Source organism: Halichoerus grypus, chromosome 13, assembly GCF_964656455.1.
Source record: "Halichoerus grypus chromosome 13, mHalGry1.hap1.1, whole genome shotgun sequence".
Classification (NCBI taxonomy): Eukaryota; Metazoa; Chordata; class Mammalia; order Carnivora; family Phocidae; genus Halichoerus; species Halichoerus grypus.
The window spans coordinates 14,184,824-14,207,706 of record NC_135724.1 but is presented as its reverse complement, the minus strand read 5'-3'; the positions used below and the strand labels follow the sequence as shown (position 1 = coordinate 14,207,706).

The following is a 22,883-nucleotide window of genomic DNA, read 5'->3' as shown; positions in this document are numbered from 1 at the left end:
GGGTAAGTCTCTGCCTCTACTCTACTCTAAACAAGCTTACTCCATTTGGGCCCCAGTACTGGCTCCAGAACTCCAGATTTGACAGAGGGCAATTAGAATTGATGTACTGAGGGACATTCACTCCTACCAACTATAATATCATTCTTCACGCTCATGAGTGAAATGAAAGGACAATAAAATCTCAGAGAGACGTGAGGGTATTCCATGCGGTTACTGCCCTGTATTTCTCCTTTCCTTTCTAACGAAGCTTGAAAAAGTGGTCTATACTTAAACTCTACTTCCTGACCTCCCATTTCATTTATTCCTTTCTCTTTAATTTTTATCAGAGTCAAACATGCAGTATTAAAAACGTAAAATACTGGCGAAAGATTTACGATGAAAACCGACAATCCTCATTCCTCCTTCCCTACTTCTCAAGACAACTGCTTTGGCCACTTCTCTTTTTAGATCTTCTGGCGGTTACCTCCTTACCATGAATTAGTATCTTTATGTTGCTATTTATTGATACATCAATTTAAAACATTATATATTAAGTCCCTGCTAGGAAAGAGAAGAACTGAGCATACTTATACTATATCCTACTAATTTCACTTTTAGATAGTTATTTTTTCTTCTATTAGTTTTTCTTCTATTTTTCCTTATGAGTCATCTTTAAGGAATTATTTATATGTAAGAAAATGGGACTATTTTAAGTGTCCAGTTAGATGAGTATTAACACATGGTACACCACATAACCATCCTCACTGTTAAGACAAAGAACATTTCCATCACCCCAAAAGTTCCCACATTCCCTTTTACAGTTCAGCTCACCCTAACTCCCAGTGCTGGAGATGGATAATGGTGATACTGCTCAACAGTGTGAATTTACTTAATGTTGCTGAAATGTACACTTAAAAGAAGTTAAGATGGTAAATTTTGTTATCTATATTTTACAATTAAAAATAAAAAGTCTCAAAAAAAAACCAAAAAGTCTCACACACAAAAATACTATATTTTACGAGAATATGTCCCAAACAAAATTCTGGCGTATGTCTAAAATGAAAGAAAATTAATCAAACGTCGGAGAGAGTAAGGAGATATATGTCAAACACAGGAAACACTCTGAAGGATAAAAAATAGAACCACAGAATAACATCAATACTAAATAGCTGCCTTTACTGAAACTTCTTAGATGCCGGGCACTGTGCTCAATGCTCCACGTGGAGTCATCCATTCAGACAACTACACGAGACAGGGGAGAGATGAGAGGGTTTAAGTCAATGCTGATGGTCTCGTAGCTAAAATGTGGCTGAAGTTGTCCAAGCCCAGGTGCTCTGGTCTAAAGCCCATGTTCTAACCCACTATCTTGTCTGGACACTTTGGGATCAGAGGGCTGGAGAGAGAGAGAGATGTCAAAACTTTCCCTAAGCATTCAAGCTTAAGAGTAATGAAAGCAAAATGATCTAGGGACACCTTTTACATGCCTGGCACATATGGAATGAAGAAGATTCAAATCAGATGAGGCAGGGAGGCAAACGTGTATATAAATAAGAAAGCAGGACCAGAAGTGAGCTGCCAAGAGGTAGGAACAGAGGAGAGAATGTCTAACACAGTCTCACCCAAACCTATGCAATTTCCAGCAACACAAGTGCTAAATAAATATTGACTAATGAAAAAAAAGCAGTCTATAAAAATGTATTGTCTCCGGGGGCGCCTGGGTGGCTCAGTCATTAAATGTCTGCCTTTGGCTCAGGTCATGATCCCAGGGTCCTGGGATCGAGCCCCGTGTCGGGCTCCCTGCTCGGCAGGAGGCCTGCTTCTCCCCCTCCCACTCCCCCTGCTTGTGTTCCTGCTCTCGCTCTCTCTCTCTCTCTCTCTCTGTCAAATAAATAAAGTCTTTAAAAAAAAAAGTATTGTCTCCGAATGCATTTGAAAACAAAAAGGCAAAAGGACTGACTTTGCTTTATTTCTCAAAGAGAAGAAATTTAACAGATTATGGCAATCATTCATATTCAAATCATATTAAAGAAAAAACTGACTTTTTGTTCATGTTATACTAGAACACTGTTGTAAGGTCTCACATGTTAAATGTTCTCATATTAAAGATTTTAAGAGGCAGATAAGGATTACACACAATTTAAATTGACACAAAATCCATACTGACACTGAATGCATCATTTTTCTAAAGAGACTGACAGATTATGAGGACAGACTCTGAAAACCCAGATCAGATTCAGTTTCCCTTGCACCTTCCCACTGTTCTATAGTTCTCTCCAGAGTTAGCATCTATCCCCACATCATCCCAAGAAACCATTTGCTAATGTGTTAATGTTAAGAATTGGAGAGACATGTCTCACATCCAGAAGCTTAAAATAATTGCTACTTGCTATGTTTACCTCAAAAATCAAATTGGTACCTTCTACTAAGATGTCAAGTTATTATTTTTTCACTGTATTCTTAAGAATTTCAATGTGATTATATACTGCACCTTGTTCCAATATCAAGCCAGCTTCCATAATCCTTGACTAAGAAGAAAAAATGCTGTAAAATAAAACAAAATATGGCTCCATTAAAAACAAAGGTATTTTCATTCAGATGAAAAACAATTTATTTTAGGATTATCAGTTTCAGACTTCTGACCTCTTACAACCACTATCTGACTAGAATCTATAAGAATATGTCCTTTATAGAAATTTTTGCTTGGACTAAAATGAGCAATAGCCTAAAAGCCAGACGTAGCATTACTATTCGATCGAATGAACACAAAAGTGACATTTATGAATAGCTAAAAATAAAGATAACCAACTTAATTTTTTTAAGTAAGCTCTAAGCCCAACATGGGGCTTGAACTCAAGACCCCGAGATCAAAAGTTGCAGACTCTACTGATTTTAATAAAAGACAGGAATAATACCAAAGACCTCAGTGAAAAAAAGCCATATCATCCATTTATCAAGAAGTATCTACTGACAGCCTACTATGTGCTAATCACTGTGTTAGGTCCTGGAGATAAAATCTCTTTTGGGAGTTGTATAACCTAGTGAATAATTCAATCAAATTATCAGGGGTGTGTGTGTGTGTGTGTGTGTGTAAGAGAGAGAGAGACAGAGAGAGAGGGAGAGAGAGAGATGAGTGTTATCATTGGAAAAGACAGGCAATTATGGGAGCACAAAGGAAGGGGTACATACCCCAGATGGAGTATAAGGGAAGGCTGTCCCAATAAAGAGTCTAAAAATCTAAGTAAAAAGTAAGAGTCCGGTGAAAGAGGAGTCTGAGGAGATCGGAGGAGAAGTATGCTTCTGACAAAGGGAGAAACCTATGTCAATGTCAAGAGTCCAGGGGGAGCGTGGCAGGTACAGGTCAGGGGGCAGGCGTGGACAGAGCAAGGCTGGAGATGATGCTGGTCAAGCAAGCAGAAGCTAGGTCACAAATAGCTTCGTAAGCTAAGGAAAGCAATCTGACTCTTTACAAAATTAATCAGAGAATTTAAATTCCCTTCCGTTAACATATCTTGCTCTTTGTGAGCAAAACTGAAAGCTGATTTGTTCTAGCATTATTATGTTTGGTCAATTTCAGATATATAATGGATATCCAGTTCAACAGGACACAAAAATGCTCTCACCTAAATCAAGTGACTAGGAATCTGATTGGGAAGTTAGACTACTTGGTGTCTCCAATCAGTTCTAGCATAGGATGTTATATAGTGAAGAACTAGCTTTACCCAAAGAGAAATCTGGCCTTTGCCTTCAGCTACCTAGAGTGACTTCCAGGCCCATGGAATGCCATGCCTGATGGGAGTATTTTGCCTTGGGGCCTTAGCCACTGGACAGTCCAATAATGTGATTTATATTGGGGGCTTCAGGCCATGTGCTATCAGGTACCACCTCTAGAAGGAGTGAACATTAAAGGTCAGTCATGGGGACAAAATGTGATTGATCCTCATTAAAAAGTTGAACAACCGAGGCTCTTGCGAGCCTCGCTGGCACTACTCCCTATGAACATCGCACATCAATGCTGGAACAGTAATGCTGTCCTGACTCCACAGGGAGAGGACCAGAGTTCCACATCCGGACCCTTCCTAGACTCTGCCTTCTGAGTCTCTTCCCTTGGATAACTTTAATCTGTATACTTTCCTACAATAAATCATAACTGTGAATATAATAGTTTTCTGTGAGTTTTGTCCTTCTCGTGAATTATCAAACCCGAGGGCAGTTTTGAGAACCCCCTGAATTCGTAGGTGTAAAGTAGGTTCTTTTTCTTAATACACTATGTACAAGAGGCCCACCTGCATGCTCCTTACTCAGAACTCACTTATAAGAGTCATTAACTTGGTAACATCTTCCCACTTGAAAAGCTCTATTTCTTCTTTCCTTCCTTCTTTCCCTCCGTTTTCTCAATCTTAGAGAAGGGTTAGAAAAATCAACATTTCAAGTAGGAAAATGATGTATTACCTAAATCTAAAGTTAGCTTTTTCTGTGAACTTCCTATGGAAGGCTCATTTCAGACACAATGCACCATGGAAGACTAGGTATAAAATGACAGATGCAAATAAATCAAGTTAAGAAGACTTTTGACACCTTCAGAAGAACACCCTTCCTGCATAAGTCATTTATAAAAAGAAAGTAATTTATATGTGTAAATTATGCCAGCACTTATAACTTAATATCTAAAGATTTCATGCACAGAAATGCATTCAGATTTCTCTTGATTAAATTAAACCAGCACTTAGCTTCTCAATCTTATTTATACTGAATATCCAGTAATGCCTTACCAAAGCCATAATGTCTGATATGATGAGAACCATGAGAAAAAGGCTGGAAAAAAAATAAAGAAAGATTACACATAATAGAACTGGCACATTTTTAAAGCACACTAAAATAAAAATGAGAATAATCAAATAATCCTCTATTAGTATTTTTGCTTCTGAAAATACTACTTTAGACAAGGGCTCTTTTCACATTATAATGGGCCACTGTCCCACAGTATAGTCTGGAAGTAAAAAATGCTATTTAACATTTTGAATATTTGTTTCAATGGTAGGAAAGGGATGTGAATTATGATTTTTATTTATTTTTATTTATTTATTTTGGAGAGAGAGAGAAGGAGAGGAGGAAGGGGTGGAGGAAAGGGAAGAGGGAGAAGGAGAGAGAGAAGCCCAAGCAGGCTCCATGCTCAGCACGGAGCCTAATGCAGGGCTGGATCTCATGAACCTGAGATCATGACCTGAGCTGAAGTCAAGAGTTGGACCTTAACTGACTGAGGTGCCCAGAATTATGATTTTTAATTAAACTTTTTATTTTGAGATAATCACATGCAATTACAAGAAATAATATAGAGGGATCTCATGTACCCTTGGCCTAGTTTCCCCCAAGGCAGTATCTTACAAAACTCTAGTTCAATATCACAACCAGGATATCTACACTGACACTGTCAAGATACAGAATGTTTCCATCATTACAAGGATCCCTCATGATACTGTTTTATAGCTACATCTATCCTCCCTGCACCAACCCATGCCTAATCCCTAATCCCTGAAAACCACGAATCTGTTCTCCATTTCTATAATTTTGTCATTTCAAGAGTGTTGTATAAGTGGAATCATTTATATAACACTTTGTAACCTGCTGGGATTATATTTTTTCACTCAGCATAATTCCTTTGCGATTCATCTAATGTAATGTACAATACATTGTAATGTATCAATAGTTAGATCCTTTTAACTGCTGAGTAGTACTCCATTTATGGATGTACCACAGTCTGCTTAACCATTCAAACACTGAAAGACATTACAAATAAAGCTGCTATAAACACTCGAGTACAGTTTTTTATGCAAACATAAGTTCCTATTTCTCTAGGAAAAATGCCACAGGATGTAATTGTTGGATCTTATGGCAGTTGCATGTTTGGTTTAATAAGAAACTAAAACTCCATGGGACTCCTGGGTGGCTCAGTTCATTAAGTGCCTGCCTTTGGCTCAGGTCTTGATCCCGGGGTCCTGAGACGAGTCCCACATCGGGCTCCTTGCTCAGAGGGGAGCCTGCTTCTCCCTCTGCCTGCTGCTCCCTGATTGTGCTCTCGCTCACTCTCTCTGACAAATAAATAAATAAATAAAACCTTTAAAAAAAATAAGAAACTAAAACTCTTTCCAGAGTGGTTATACAATATATGTTCCCATCTGCAATATATGAGAGCAATTTCTTTGCATCTTTACCAGCATTTGGTGTCACTACTTTCTATTTTTAGCTATCCTGATCACTATATAATGATACCTCACTGTGGTTTTTTTTTTTTTTTTTTGAAGATTTTATTTATTTATTTGACAGAGAGAGTGAGAGAGCACAAGCAGGGGGAGTGGCAGGCAGAGGGAGAAGGAGTAGCAGAAGTAGGCTCCCTGCTGAGCAGGAAGCCCGATACGGGGCTCAATCCCAGGACCCTGGGATCATGACCTGAGCTGAAGGCAGACGCTTAACCGAGTGAGCCACCCAGGTGCCCCCTCACTGTGGTTTTAATATGCATTTCCTTAGTCATTAACGATGTTGAACAGCTTCAACTGCCATCTATATACGCTCAGATCTTTTGCTCATTTTCTCATTAAATTGTTTGGTGTTTACTGTTGAGTTTTGAGAGTTCTTTATATAGTCTGGATAGTAGTCCTTGGTCAGATACATAGTTTGTAAATATTCTCTGCCAGTATGTAGCTTGTCTTTTCATTCTCTTAACAGGGTCTTCTTTTTTGTAGAGCAAGAGTTTTTAATTTTGATGAAGTCCAATTTATCAATTTTGCCTTACACAGATCATGGTTTTAATGTCAAGCCTAACTCTTTCCTAGCCCAAATCTCAAAGATTTTTCTCTTATGCTTTTCCTAAAAGTTTGAATCTGGTCTATTTTGAGTTAATTTTTATGTAAGGTGTAAGATTTTGGTCAAGATTAAAAAAAAAAAATCACAGCATGCCTCCTTGATTTCCTTAACAAGGCAATGAAGAACTTAATGCTCATGTGTAATACAGAATCTTAGCTTTTTTATTTGCAGAAGAAATGGACAAATTTCCCTCCCCCATTAAGGTATCACAGCAATTAGGTAATAAAAGGGGAAAAAATGTAAATCATTTTTGTCATCTAGTGCTTTTCTCTTAAGTCCAAACAGAAAACAACAATGAAAAGTGTTCTCAGATTTTAAAATTTTTATGTACAATACAGAGCTGCAAGAAAGCTGTAGATTTCTCTCATCTCACTTACAAACTTAATGTTCTAAAAAAGTATTTCCTCCAGGGAAAACTCATATGATCAATTATTGAATTGCATTACACAGTTCCATTTCAACTAGTCTAAAGTTAGTATGCTTATTTTAAAATCATCCTTGACTTCTCTTTTAGACATAATTGTTTTTCTAACTATAGGTTTGAAATATAGAAATGTAACTCAATAGTTCACATACACAGACATATAGCACAAGTCAGACTTACCATATCTAATTGAAGTGTTATGTATCATTCACAAGTCTGACAAAACAGACATACAATAAGTGTGTTAAACTAAGAGTTTGTGGAGAACACAATGGTCATTGAGTACAACCTTCTGAACAAAACACCAATTCTCAAAGTAACAATCCCAATGAAAGCTCTGTCTAGCATGGGCTTTAATGGTTCCAGTTACTGAATCCACCCCAATTTACACAGCCCCAATCACTACAAAATGCTTTCCTTCTTTGAATCAAAATCAGTGAAACAAAAATTCCACCCTATGGCTCTAGTTCTTCTGAGACAAGAAGAAAAAAAAGAAATACAAAGCAATCTACATATTTAATGCAATCCCCATCAAAATACCACCAGAATTTTTCACAGAGCTAGAACAAACAACCCTAAAATTTGTATGGGACCACAAAAGACCCTAAACAACCAAAGCAGCCTTGAAAAAGAAAAGCAAAGCCGGAAGCATCACAATTCCAGACTTCAAAGCTATATTACAAAGTTGCAGGCATTAAGACAGTATGGTACTGGCACAAAAACAGACACATAGATCAATGGAACGGAAGAGAAAATCCAGAAATGGACCCACAACTATACGGTCAACTAATCTTCGACAAAGCAGGAAAGAATATCCAATGGAAAAAAGACGGTCTCCTCAACAAATGGTGTTGGGAAAACTGGACAGCAACAAGCAGAAGAATGAAACTGGACCACTTACTTACACCATACACAAAAGTAAATTCAAAGCAGATGAAAGACCTAAATATGAGACAGGAAACCATCACAATCCTAGAGGAGAGCACAGGATTTGACACTGGCCACAGCAACTTCTTACTAGACACACCACCAGAGGCAAGGGAAACAAAAGCAAAAATGAACTACTGGGTCTTCAGGATAAAAAACTTCTTGGGATGCCTGAGTGGCTCAGTTGGTTGAGCATCTGACTCTTGATTTCAGCTCAGGTCATGATCTCAGGGTTGTGAGATCAAGCCCCTCATCGGGCTCCGCACTGGGTGTGGAGCCTGCTTAAGATGCTCTCTCTCCCTCTCCTGTGCCCCTCACCCCCTCTCTCCTTCTCTTCCTCTCTCTCCCTCTCTAAAAAAAGAAAGAAAAAAAAAGATAAAAAGCTTCTGCACAGTGAAGGAAACAATCAACAAAACTAAAAGGCAACCTTTGGAATGGGAGAAGATATTTGCAAATGACATATCTGATAAAGAGTATCCAAAATCTATAAAGAACTTATCAAACTCAACACCCCAAAAAACAAATAATCTAGTTAAGAAATAGGCAGAAGACATGAATAGACAGACATTTTTCCAAAGAAGACATATAGATGGCTAACAGACACATGAAAAGATGCTCAACATCACTCATCATCAGGGAAATACAAATCAAAACTACAATGATATATCACCTCACACCTGTCAGAATGGCTAAAATTAACACAGGAAACAACAGATGTTGGCAAGGATGCAGAGAAAGAGGAACCCTCTTACACTGTTAATGGAAATGCAAACTGGTGCAGCCACTCTGGAAAACAACACAGAGGTTCCTCAAAAAGTGAAAAATAGAACTACCCTATGATCTAGCAATTGTACTACTAGGTATTTACCCAAAGGATACAAAAATACTGATTCGAAGGGACACATGCACCCGATGCTTATAGCAGCATTATCAACAATAGCCAAGCCAAGGGCGCCTGGGTGGCTCAGTTCGTTAAGCCACTGCCTCCGGCTCAGGTCATGATCCTGGAGTCCCTGGATTGAGTCCCGCATCAGGCTCCCTGCTCGGCAGGGAGTCTGCTTCTCCCTCTGACCCTAACCCCTCTCATGTGCTCTCTCTCATTCTCTCTCAAATAAATAAATAAAATCTTAAAAAAAAAAAACAAAAACAACAGCCAAATTATGGAAAGAGCCTAAATGTCCACTGACTGATGAATGGCTGAAGAAGATGTGGTGTGTATATATATATAATGGGATATTACTCAGCCATCCAAAAGAATGAAATCTTGCCATTTGCAATGATGTGGATGGAACTCAAGGGTATTACACTAAGCAAAACAAGTCAGTCAGAGAAAGACAAATACCATATGATTACACTCATATGTGAAATTTAAGAAACAAAACAAATGAACATAGGGAATGGGGGGAAAGAAAGAGAGGGAGGCAAACAGAGAGCAAACTGCAGAGGAAAGGGCAGAGAACAAACTCTTAAGAGAACAAACTGAGGGTCAGTGGAGGGAAGGTGGGCAGGGAATGGGCTATATGGGGGATGGGTATTAAGGAGGGCACTTGTTGTGATGAGCGCTAGGGGTTTTTAAGTGATGAATCACTAAATTCTATTCCTGAAATCAGTATTACAGTGCATGTTAACCAACTAGAATTTAAATAAAAACTGGAAACGAAAAAAAAGAAATGCAATTAAATGCAACAGACTTTTAAATATCTTTTTTGAAGTTTGGTTTGATATTTTTAAATGTTTTTCTAAAACCACATTTTATTGTAGGACACAGATGATGTTCTGCAACCCTTTGGAAGTAAGACACACCTGATTAGGGTACTTACTATCTTCTCAGCCTCAGTTTCCTTACCTATAGAATGGGCAGAGTAATACCTACTTCAGAGCACTGTTGGGAAAATTAAGTAATATATGTAAATTATCTAACACAGTGCCTGCATATGGTAGGTGCCTAATATATACTGATTTCTTTTTCACTCTTTGTAACAAAAACTTTAGATAAAATTAAAGACACAGTGAAAGACAGAATCTCTGCCCTTTCAGAGTTCATAGGATGTGTATTAGTTTGCTTGGGCTGTCATAACAAAGTATCATACAAATGATAATGAATGTTACCTCTTATTACTTCCACCAACCCACTAAGGTCATTCAGCTCTAACCATCTTCCTGCTTTTACTCTTGTCCTCCTAAAGGTATTAGTCATAGAACAAAGGAGACTTTGAGACCTTCCAATGGCTTCTTGCCTCAACTAGGAAAAATTCAGAAGTCCAAACTATGGCCGAAATGGCCCCATATGATCTGGCCCCTACCTATCTCTCCAACCGTCCTTCCTACAATTTTTCTGCTAGCACACTCTGCTTATGGCTGGTCCTCCTGCTGTTCTTCAAATACTCTACACCGGTCTCACCTCATGCCCTTTGTGTGCTCCACACCCTCTCTACCTAAAAGTGCTCTTTTCTCATATAGTTTCATGGTTCACTCTGTGTTTATTTCAGTCTCTGCTTAAATGTCTCCTCTTCAATCTATTTTTCTTCCTGACATTTAACACAACCTGACATTTTATGGCAAATATTTTATTTCTTATTTGTCTCCCTGAGTAGATGGTAAGCTCTATTCACCACTGTATTACCAGCAGCTAGAACAGTGGCTGGCTTGTAATAGAAACTCAAAACATCATATGCTAAATGAATGGTAGAAGTAATCAGCATAAAATAAAATTGAAAATGGCTACTACTACATATTGTGACATTTTTTTTAGACACAAGACTGACTGAACTTCTACCTTTTGGTTCCATAGAACACTACAAAATTGTTTTTTTTTTAAGATTTTATTTATTAATTTGACAGAGAGAGACACAGCAAGAGAGGGAACACAAGCAGGGGGAGTGGGAGAGGGAGAAGCGATGCGGGGCTCGATCCCAGGACCCTAGGATCATGACCTGGGCCGAAGGCAGACACTTAACGACTGAGCCACCCAGGCACCCCTACAAAATTGTTTCTAAACAACACCAAATAACACCATAGAAAGCTAAAACCACCAGGGTAAAATCTGGAAGTGACAAAATAATGATGGAGGAAGCAAATTTTCTTGACAAAAACCAGATCTATACTCTGACCTAGGTAAATTAGTTAGAACTGCTGGAGATAATAACCATTAAAAGAAATCACACCAGAACAAGCTAAAATTCATAGACTTTAAGATAGACAAAAATTAGATAAACGAACGCAAATTTCTTTGTTAAGAAATTTTAAAATATTTGGAAGTAATTTAGTTTCACTTCATATAAATTAAAAAATCAAGCTGGCTTAATATAGTTTCCCCTGGAAAATGCTCTTGCAATAAAAGTGATTTAATATAGGTATAATTCTTTTTTTTTTTAAGATTTTATTTATTTATTTGACAGAGAGAGAGATAGCAAGAGAGGGAAAACAAGCAGGGGGAGTAGGAGAGGGAGAAGCAGGCTTCCCGCTGAGCAGGGAGCCCGACGCGGGGCTCAATCTCAGGACCTGAGCCGAAGGCAGACGCTTAACGACTGAGCCACCCAGGCGCCTCAATATAGGTATAATTCTGATTCAAATTTGAATTCCTAAATATGGGGGCATACTATCCCGAAGATCAAAACGTCTAGTAGGACAAAATAGTATATTTAAAATGATAGTGTCAAAATATCTTATATTCATTTCAGTTAGTACAGGGCATGAGAAACTAGCTTTTTGGTTGCTGGATCACACTGCTGACAATTTGACCTCCCCAAATTCTTTTTTCAATCACTATTGTTTATCCATGGCTTGCTTGTATAGTTGAGTATGTAATCAAATATAGAACAGAAAATTATCCCTTTTAGGTCTCGTCATTTGGTTGATTGTCAAACACTTCTGTAATCCTAATGATAAGGAAAATCTGTGTTCTAAGATGGCCGACCGAGCCAGCGAGAGTCCCAGTCCTTGCCCCAGGGCTCTTCCAGGTTCTTCTCCCTGCCCTGCTTCGCGCATGTGCCAAAAGTGCCAAGTATGAGGAAGTAGAAGTGTATAAATTCCCCCCTTTGTTTGTGCTTGGGGCTCAGACTTTTGGAGATCACTCTCCTCTGAGCCCACCGGCGTTAAATAAACCTTCTATCCTCCAAGATCTCCGAGGGCCACTTGGTTCTTTTTGTCGGGCGATCCAGTCCAGGTTCCGTAACACTAAAACTTGCTTCTCTTTCTCAGCTGCTGTCCCATAGTCTCTTATGCTTTGTTGCATTCTAGAGGTGAGGAAGCTCCATGTTATCTCATGCTGTGAAATGGATTAACTTCAAAATGTCTTCCTCAACTGTGACAGGCACTTTGGGTTGTCAGTTTCCTATACCCATTCCAATCCACAACTTCTTGCTCTCTAGTCACCTTCCAGGTTAGAAGGAACTTGTGCTCATTAGAGTTCTGCTCATTCAGACATAATCTGAAATCTGTTGGATGGGGCATTTGGGAAAGAAACTGTTTCCCTGATGGGAGGGGAAATCTGATGACGTATCTTTTTGTCTCTTCCCCTAATGGTCCTTCTTCCTATCTGGATGGCAGATTTGATGCATGGAGGTATGAAGAGAAAGGCCAAACCCTAAGAAAGGGAGGGCAAAAAGGCAGGGTTGCTGATGACATCACACCAGCTTTGCACTGCCAACCTCTAGACTCCAAGTTACATGAGACACATAATTCCCTATTTCTCTCAGCTACTATTAGATTTTCATTATTTACAACCAAAGGCATCTTTTTTTTTTCAAAAGCATTTTTTTAAAGATTTTATTTATTTATTTGAGAGAGAGAGAGAAAATAAGTGGGGGGGGGAGCAGAGGGAGAGGGAGAAGCAGACTCCCCACTGAGCAGGGAGCCCGACACAGGGCTCAACCTCAGGACCCCGACGCGGGGCTGGATCTCAGGACCCCGAGATCATGACCTAAGCCGAAGGCAGATGCTTAACCGACTGAGCCACCCAGGCACCCCAGTTTCAAAAGCATTCTTAATGGTTCAATCACTAAATAATCTTCATACCCAGATACTTCCTTGTAGTGATCTCTGTGCAAAATACACAAGTCTTTGAGACGAAGCTAGTTATCAAGGTTGAGGAACTAGATAAATTGTTGATATTTAGAAAAGTTAATTTTAAAGTCATGCAAAATAAAATAATGTGAACACAGCTTTTCTACTTCACCTTTTTAAATACTAACTTAAGCAATGAGTTGAAAGAAAAGCAGTTAGAATCATCTCACTGGTCTGTTATACTGAACTCATCCTTGGCATTATGGATCTAACAAGTCAGTCATTAGTATAAATGCCACCTCCACCTTAACCCCTAGGCTTTCAAAAATTGTGTTGTAAGAAAATGTTTATCAATATAAATACTAAGATTGAAAACGAGGATAAAAAGGAGAGATGCTATCAGTGATATTTAGCAAGTGGCAAGGTGGGAAGGATGGACTTAGGCGTGTGTGATGAATTAGATAAAGAAAACAAGATGAGCTGGTTGTCAATAGCAAGAAAGGGAATTACCAGGTTCAGGATGTGACATATTAAATTTGAGGGGTCACTGTGACATTGCAAGTAATTTGTAAAGGTTTAGAAGTCACAAGAGAAGACATTTATGATGTCTTAGTCACCTTTGCCTCAGTTCTCTACATTGATGTTTAGTTTTTCCTTGTGCGGCTCTCAGGACACAGTTAACACACACACGCACACACACACACACACCTCTACTTCTCGTTCCATGTGTCAGGACACAGTTAACACACACACACAAACACACACACCTCTACTTCTCATTCCATGTGTTACCAGTTCTTCTTAGTTAAACCTTAAAATCCCTGCTAAAAGAAATGTATCTGCTAATGGAGATGCAAGAAAGTACATGTCATTTACGAGTTTTTTTATTGCATCTAAGTAACTATTTTTTATGTGATGCTGACAAGGTATAAATGTTTTCACGGTTAAATTTATGTAAATATCCTGCAAAAATACTAAATAGTTAAACTAGAAAGAAATTTCTACTATTTTTAAATAGTGGAAGAAAACCTTTTAAAATTATAATTGTTATTATGGCATATGCATAATAATATGCTAAACCCAGTTCTAGCTTACACTCATCAAAATATGCAAATTTATGCTAATATTAGTTATTTCTTTCAGCACTGAATATGCCAGTTTGATTCAAGAATAACAGAACTGCTAAAGCTTTGTATTTATCTCAAGTGTCTTTCAGAGACGCTGATCAGTTCTGTGCTGATGAGGCAATTTTATTAGTTCAAAAAAGCAAATAGTTTAGCTGCTAGCTTCTCTTTCAGAGTCTTGATTGCTTAAGACTGACTGCTCCAGAAATTCCTCAAAACTTAGAAAGAATAATTCCCATTCCACTTGTCAAACATGTAGAAAATAAGACTGAGAAGGTACGTAAATTACTGACACGTAGAACAGTTAATTTAAAGCCATGTAAATGAAATAATGTTAACACATTTGTCTCATACATATTTTAAGAAATAACCCAAAACAGAATGATATCCCTCCTGTTTTGTAAGCACAGTTATATCTACAATAAACAAATCATTAACTATAATTTAACATTTATGTTTTACTGTTTTCTAGGGAAGCTCTTCACTGGCTTGAATAATATTCTAATAACATTTTACTGTTGAGAAAGCATATTTGTCTGCTAGAGGCTCTGATAATCAACTAATTCCCTCTAATGATGGCTGAACTCTGGCTCTAAGGGTACAACATTTTTTTCTCATTTTTATAATGAACAACCTCTGCTACAGCATTGTAGCAATCACATATCTACTCTCACTGCCGGAGAGACATGGGCAAGTCCAGTGCTTCTTAAACATTCACCTTACCTTTTTGATGGTAACTGGGTAGTTAGCTGAACCGCTTCAAAAGCGCACATCACAAGAACAAAGGGGATTAAAATCTGTTTAAAAGGACAACAAACCATGCCATGGGTAGCTGAAACATTTGAAAAACTTAAAAATAAATGCTATTTCTGCTTATAGCAATATTTCAACTTCTCAAATAAATTTTATCTCTATTAGTGAAGAGCAAACTCTGAAATAAAACCATGACATCAATGACATAGAATATTGATGAAATGGATTTAAAAATCTACATCAACAGTGTATGTAGTATAAAAAGATAAATATCAACACTTATTCCAAATAAAACCTAATACAAATTTTTGTTCTAACTCATTATAATAATTAATGACCATGTTCAAATGATTCCAAGAGAGTATGAGAGGCACAAAATGCTCAAATCAAATAAATCATAGAGCCTGATAATTTGATTCACAGATTCCTGAATCCATCTGGTCACTTGATACTATAACTCTATAAACATGATCTTTCATGCATTTATCTTAATACAACTTTATTTCTGATTATACAATTCATATTCACTGTAAAATATTTATAAAAAATTTGAGAAAGGTATATTATAATTTATACTGGTTGAAAACCATAACCCAGAGCTAATACTGTTAATATTTTGAGATACTGCTTTCTAATAACCAATTCTATATATATATATATACATATATATACTTGATGTATAATAAAAAAGAAAGAAAATACGGAAAAGAAATGATGTTCAGGACAGTGTAAGATTCCTTCAAGTGAAGGACATATGACTAAAACAGTTTGGGAGAACCTTCCCTTCTGGCCACATTAGACAAAAAAAGCCATTGAGTGCATATGTCAGTAAAGCTCTGAATGAGACTGGAGAGTAAATCTAGTATTCTAATTTAAACTTTTGTTTTTCTCTGCTTTTTTCTTATTTTTAATGAAAGGCCAATGGTCTCTTATAGACTAAGAGCAACTATCATTAAAAAATGTAAAAGAAAGTTAAAGAAATAATGCATGTTTTAAAATAACTCAATAAGTAAAAAATAAATAAAAATAAATAAAAGAAAAAATAAACATAACAAAATAACAAATTGTAACATGAGAAAAATATCTTTTTAACATTTCTGAAGATTACATTTGTATTAATGCAGTAACAAAAAAAGGATATTAATCCAATTAAGAGACACATACTTTTTAACAATTAGTACTTATGTGAACTGAATAGAAGGTAATTAGATTTTAGGCAGATATATACTAACTACATAAAATGTGCCAGGCACTGTGGTAGAGGGAATAAGACAGGCATAATGACCCTTAAGAAGGAAAGAACGTGAATTACATTCCATAGGAGTCTAAACCTCCAAAGCTGAGGAATTTGCCATTATCTTGGTATCGTCGGCACCCAGCTGGTGCCTGCTGCATTACTGAATGTAAGCACTCAATGATGGATTTGTGGAGTGAATCAATCCATTCTAGGTACATGGATTATGAGAAAAGATTATAACATGTGGGCAGTCTCGTGGGGAGCATATAGAATCTTTGGGAGCACTGCAGTTCTGATCTGCACTGCCCTTCCCCACAGGCTTTCATCATCTGTGATAGGACTTCCCAGGACTTACACAGAATCTGTACTCTGTGGAATTTAAATGGGCTTAAGGATAAAGCAAAAAGGTTAACTGTATTTTGGAGTAAAAGCTAAAGGGTCCCACCTCCCATTCAGCATCATCTGTGAAGGTATCTTCTTTCCGTGCTATTTCGTTCTGTCAGAATGACTTTAGAGTCTTAAAGTCATGTAATGTTACAGAATCTTAATGTCACAATGAATTGATAATCTTAACAAGTATCTTAAGAAAATAAGAAAATAAGAAAACTAACCTTCCACATCATCAGGGCTCCCATCATAAAAGGACTAAACACGGTCAGAAAGCAATAGACAGAGGCAAGATCAAAGCTAAGGAACCAACATAAAGAAAAAAGATTTTAGAACTCACATTGTAACTTTAAAAGAATGTTCTACTAAAAAGGATGTTTAAAATAACTTTCTGAAAACGACTCTTACTAAAACACAAGCGTACACTGTACCAAGAACATCAGGAAGCCACGAAAATGATGAGGTAGATCTGTTTGTGCCAATACATACCAACCTCCAAATGTATCCTTCAGTATAAAACGCACAGTACAGAACGAAATCCTAACTTGTATTGTCTTTTATTATAAATATGCTGTTTTCGTTTAAAATTACCTGTTAACAGAAGCTATGTTCCCAGTTCCAAAAAATGCTGTCACTAAGAAGAAAACCTAAACAGAGTTAAGGAAATGCCAAAACAAGTCAGAATTCATACAAATTTCTCCTTCATTTAGAAAAGATATGCCTTTTCTACCACGAGGGTAACTTGATTTTTAACCTGTACATTTGGCCATAAATTGTTGTAAGTGAATGTTCCATTATATCTCCTGTGGATGCATTTTGAAAGAACCAGACTGAAGAGGCAATGTGCTAAGAACCGGAGGCGTGGGAGTTTATCCTCACTTGGCACTAGTATCTTTGGGAGGGCGTTTTCCTCTTCTCTAGCAGAAGCAAGTCCGAGTATTGTATCTGTAGTTGGCCACTGATGATTTTTTTACAAGAACAGGGACCTAGTGCATCACATAGATATTTTCAGGAGAAATATTATTTTCAGTTCAGATATACTTGCTGTGTGCCCCACTACATGTGAAATGTGCCAGGTTCTTTGGAAGGCTCAGAAAGAAATAGAGACCATGTTCTACAATAATTCAACAGAGAATGAGTCACGAGAAAATGTTAGATATCTTTTTGACACTTCTTAAGCTTACATTTGTTTTAGTGCAGTAATAAAAGGTAAATATTAATCCTACTGGTGTCTAAGAACTAACTGCTAGGAAAGCACTAGGAAAATACTGTCTGGCCCATTGAAAGGACTCAATAAATGTTAGCTATTTTATTATTATAGACACATACACAAAAGTGGTAAAGAAACACTGAAGAGAATGTATGAATTATGACAACTTTCAGTGAAAAAGTGGCATTTGAATTGGTGACTTGAACCTCAAATGTATTCATGGATCTATTCATTCAACCAATCAATTAACCAACCAACATTTATTGTCTAGTATATGTCAGAGGCAGAGCTAGACCCTAAGAACATAAATATGAATAAAATAGTCTCAAAGTGCTCCCATGTTAACTAAGATTATGATGATATACAGAAGTATACAAGAGGCATTTTAAGGTAAACAGAGGGAAAATAAAAGACATAGTCAAGAAACATTAAGAGGTGTGACAGAAGCTTAGGGTTTATTGAAGGATACAGTGAAAGATAAGGCAGGAACATAGATTGGTGGCATATTAATAAAAAGCCTTGAACTTTACTGCGGAGACAATGAAAAGCCAGCAAACATTTTAGGTGAGTGATACAAACAAGAAATACCAGCGACAGTGAGATACTCAAATCAGGGAGACAAATAATTATAGGCAGGAAATACAATTGGGAAGCTATTTCAGTAGTTCATGTCAGGGGCAAGGAAGGTCTGAACTGATGCACTGGGAGCAGAGATGGAGAAGTGGGGGGAGACAGTGGGACTTTAGAACTGGACAAGAAGTAGTTAAATACGACAAGTTTGATGGCCTGGGTGACTGGGAATATGGTGATGCCATTCAATGAGATAAGGCTTGCCAGAGAGAGACTTTGGAGAGGAGTGGGCGGTTGTTAGTCAGTTTGGGACATATATTTGGTGATGCACAGCAGAATATTGGACATACGGCTCGTGAGGTCAAGAGAGGTCAAGGCTGGAGAAGTAAATCTCAGAGTTGTCTGCACGGAGGTATGAGTCAAAGCTATAGGAGAGGGTGACCGTATCCAGGCAGTGTAAGAGGAGAAGGTTAAGGGTAGAACTTGGAGAAGAACATCATTCAAGATCAGACAAAGAAAGAATATGTTTTAGTGAAGGAGAAGAGAGAGGATATAAAAGCTAAGAAGAGAACCTGGATTACGTCCTGGAGGGAAAGGGAAAAGCAAGAGAAGTCAACAGAGCTGAATGTTACAGTGGTCAAGTACAACTGAAGCCTGAACTGTGCAGGCAGGGAGCCCCTGCAGACGGCTGACGACGGCACAGCCCTGGCGGGGACATCGGACAGATACTCACGAGCTACTGTGTCCCGGGCACTGCTCAAGGCTTCAAGATCCAGTGTCTAAGTGGGGAGGAAATGGGAGCAGCAACGACAGATTCTTCTTTTAAGGAGCTCGGTTGTAAACAGGAAAAGACAAGATGAAATTATACTTCAGGGGGACGCAGGTTCAAGGGAAGAAGTGTTGATTAATAGAGGGTGATGGAAGGAGGCTGCAAAGACAGAGAGAGCACAACCGAGGACAGAATCAAGCGGTAGAGAAGGACAGCACCACAGTGAGTTCAAAGGAAATACCTCCCTACAAATTTCTGGAAGCCGGTCAGCCTGCCTTCCCAAACGAGACTTTATTCTGCCATATTGTCTTTCAAACTTCTAACACTAACAACTTTCACACAATGTTGCCTCTGATGTGACTCAAAAACCTTGTGAGGTAGATGTTATAGAACATGAGTACAGTTTAAAATACACAAAGAAAGTACAAACCAAACTCAGCATAGTGGTTTCTTCTGGATGAGGGAAATTAGAGTGGAGTTGGGAATTGAAAGAAAACTTTAGCTTTGGCGGTAATGTTTTAATTTTTTAAAAATGTGTGACACGTGTGACAAAATAGTAATTGTTGATCTCTTGGATGGTGGGAATACACACATATACATTTGCCTGTTATATCATTCTGCATGCTTTTCTACAGTTTCGACATTTTTTAAAAATATGGACTGTATGAGAAAATTATAGTTAAGAGGGGGTTAAATGGCCTCCAAGTGGTCACTATTAAGTGAGCAAGGGAAGTACCTCCTTACTCCACTAAATGGGAGGTTGCAGCACCTTAAAAGTCCAAACAAAGGATACAAGGAAAAAGGCCCTCCGGACATCATCCAGATAAATCTGTCGAAACTGGGTTATATCAGGATTGTAGGTGAACTGGAGACTGGTGACCTGTGAGACAATAAGAAATACATGAGCACACAAGAACAGTTCACTTACTTCTACCCTCAAGGGCAAACTTCCAGTCTGGTACAATAGCTAGAAAGTTATCCCGCACTGACAAAATTAACTAACAATAAAGCTGTTCCTATAGTTTAATTACATCTTAATACAATCTGCCAAAAGGTAGAATACATTGCTAGTAACATACTGAACAGAGCTGTAGTATTGCTGAATAAAAGGGAGAATCAGGCTTTTCCTTATCTTATATAAATGCTTCACTCTTAAATCCCTATATAACTCTTCCCTTTTCTAAGTCCTGATTTCTCAGTGTCCTGATATTCTAAAACTATCATATTAAAAAAGCATGATAAAATCAAATATTTCTGTTTCCTTGTTCTTCTGTCAATTAGAAATTATTTTCTCTATATACAAATGCAAAATATTCCTATTTTTGGTAAAATAGAAAGTCACTCAATTTCAACAAGAAGGATGCACTTTTGCTTAATCCCCCTCTCCCCAAAACAGAAAAACTCATGGGTGAGTTTAAAGGGAAACTTTCCCCTCCTCCACTATCCATGTAATTTTCCACTAAGTTCTTTGGATGCTTTAATACTCCTTTCTATAAGAAGAAATATCTGTTTTCCGTTAAAAAACAGAATTTAAAAAATGACACAATGAATCTCATTTTTAGATTTAATATTAAAATATTTAATATTTACTATTAAGGACAGTCTGACCATTTACTAGAATCTGAACAAAACTGTTTTCATGTACTGTTTTAATATTTCAGGGCTGAATGTTAAAAACCAGTAATTATTTAATATACTTCAATGAAGTTTCCTCATTATTGAAATTAATTATTCTAAATTATCAATTACTCTGTAAGCTCAACTGGAACCAGTTATGGATGGCTCAATGGATCAACTATGAAGGTGTTTTTCTGCAATATTCATTTTATCTGACCTCAGTAAAACTGTAAATATTCTATCACCAATGGTTTATAATTATCTTCAGTTCTAAAATAAAGGCAAGAGACATCAGTTTAACTCTATAGCTCAGCATGATAAATGTGTCCTTAAAATTTAGCTGGCTTTTAGCCAACTCAAAGTGTACTGTGTTGAATAAACAGCCTAAGATTTGGACTGAGGCCACAATCACTAGGGTGGCAGAATAAGCAATTTGGAGTAGGACCACTAGAAAGAGAAAAACCACACTGCAAACACAAATGTCACCTTACGATCAAATTCATGAACTGATTTGTGACAACATAAATATTCTTGTGAATACAATAAATTGAGGGAAAGAAAAATTAGATATGAAAACAGAGGAAAATAAGATAAAAAGCATTCTTTCTCCTCCACTCCTTCATCTACATTGATGTTTTTGTACATCAGTGATTCTCAAATAATCTCTAAGAAAAACCCAACCTATTTAATGCCTATTAAAGAATAAAATCATGCTTTTCTGTTGTAAACGAACAATTTTCTTACAAACTGTTTAACTTGATTAATCGTTAACTAAATTATGACTGCCTTAAATGGTGCATAGTTTTTGATGAAATAACACTGCAACTTCCTTACAGAACAGGGAATATTTTAATATTCTCAAATAAACACAACAATGATTTTGACAAGCTACCTTCTGTTTATAGGAAACACTGAGTTGCTGAAGGGTTTCTTGTTCCACCTGTATCCAGACAAACATTAAGCATGACAATACTAACGGAAAGAGAGCTTCATACCTAAGGGGCAAAGGGATTTGGGGTGGAAGTGGGAGGGTAGAAAAGAAAAGAAAAAAACATTAAACAAGTAAAAATGCAAATTTATGCAAAATTAAAACAACCTTGATAATACTTCAAAGTCACAATATCACAAAATTTAAATTTTCTAGGCTTTCCAGAAGAAGAAGGCGGGAAAGGAAAGGAACATTTATTTTTATTTTTATTTTTTTTTAAATGTTTTATTTATTTATTCATTCATGAGAGTCACAGAGAGAGAGAGAGGCAGAGGCAGAGGGAGAAGCAGGCTCCCCGCCTAGCAGGGAGCCCGATGCGGGACTCAATCCCAGGACCCCAGGATCATGACCTGAGCCGAAGGCAGACGCTTAACCATCTGAGCCACCCAGGCGCCCAGAAAGGAACATTTAAATATCAACTCCAACACCATCTTTTTTTGAAATTTATTAAATCTTGAGATCATTTTAATTTTAAAATAGTAGAGATATTTAGAAATCATTCATAGGGTAAACGACAAATATACAAAAAAGGAAAGAAAACGTTAAGATGAAGGTAAAAAGACAATGCCTGAGTTAAAATCATTAATATATATAGAAGAGCAAGACCAATGTTCCAAATTTAAAAAAAAATGGGTGCAATACGGATCTAAATCTCTCAGAAAGAAAAAAAAAAAGAGAGCCAATAAACACATGAAAATACATTTGACCTTACTGATAATTGATATGGAAACTAAAATAATAAGATGATACCACATTCACTTACCACATTTATCCAGTTAAAAAAAATAATGTCAACAAGAGTATAATGAAAACTAACCCTCATACTCTCTATATAGGAATAAACAATTTCTGGAAGGCAATCCAACACTCTGCATCAAGAATCTCAAAAATAGGGGCGCCTGGGTGGCTCAGATGGTTAAGCGTCTGCCTTCGGCTCAGGTCATAATCCTAGGGTCCTGGGATTGAGCCCTGCATCGGGCTCCCTGCTTGGCGGGGAGGCTGCTTCTCCCTCTGCCTCTACTGTTCCCCCACTTGT

At 37.4% G+C, this 22,883-nt stretch overlaps 1 protein-coding gene across 11 annotated transcripts in view; it reads right to left on the bottom strand.

Annotated features, from left to right (window-relative positions):
* PIGN (phosphatidylinositol glycan anchor biosynthesis class N) overlaps nucleotides 1–22,883 on the bottom strand; it is a 105,935-nt gene that overhangs the window by 5,390 nt on the left and 77,662 nt on the right. For 10 of the 11 annotated variants that reach the window (XM_078060211.1, XM_078060221.1, XM_078060212.1 and 7 more), the window contains 7 exons: nucleotides 21,752–21,854; nucleotides 20,036–20,122; nucleotides 17,285–17,340; nucleotides 16,918–16,993; nucleotides 15,040–15,113; nucleotides 4,749–4,791; nucleotides 2,468–2,520 (listed from right to left, as the gene is read on the bottom strand). In XM_078060211.1, the coding sequence (XP_077916337.1) occupies nucleotides 2,468–2,520; nucleotides 4,749–4,791; nucleotides 15,040–15,113; nucleotides 16,918–16,993; nucleotides 17,285–17,340; nucleotides 20,036–20,122; nucleotides 21,752–21,854 (492 nt within the window). The remainder of the gene's footprint in view (nucleotides 1–2,467; nucleotides 2,521–4,748; nucleotides 4,792–15,039; nucleotides 15,114–16,917; nucleotides 16,994–17,284; nucleotides 17,341–20,035; nucleotides 20,123–21,751; nucleotides 21,855–22,883) is intronic. The other variant, XM_078060220.1, reaches the window with a different exon arrangement.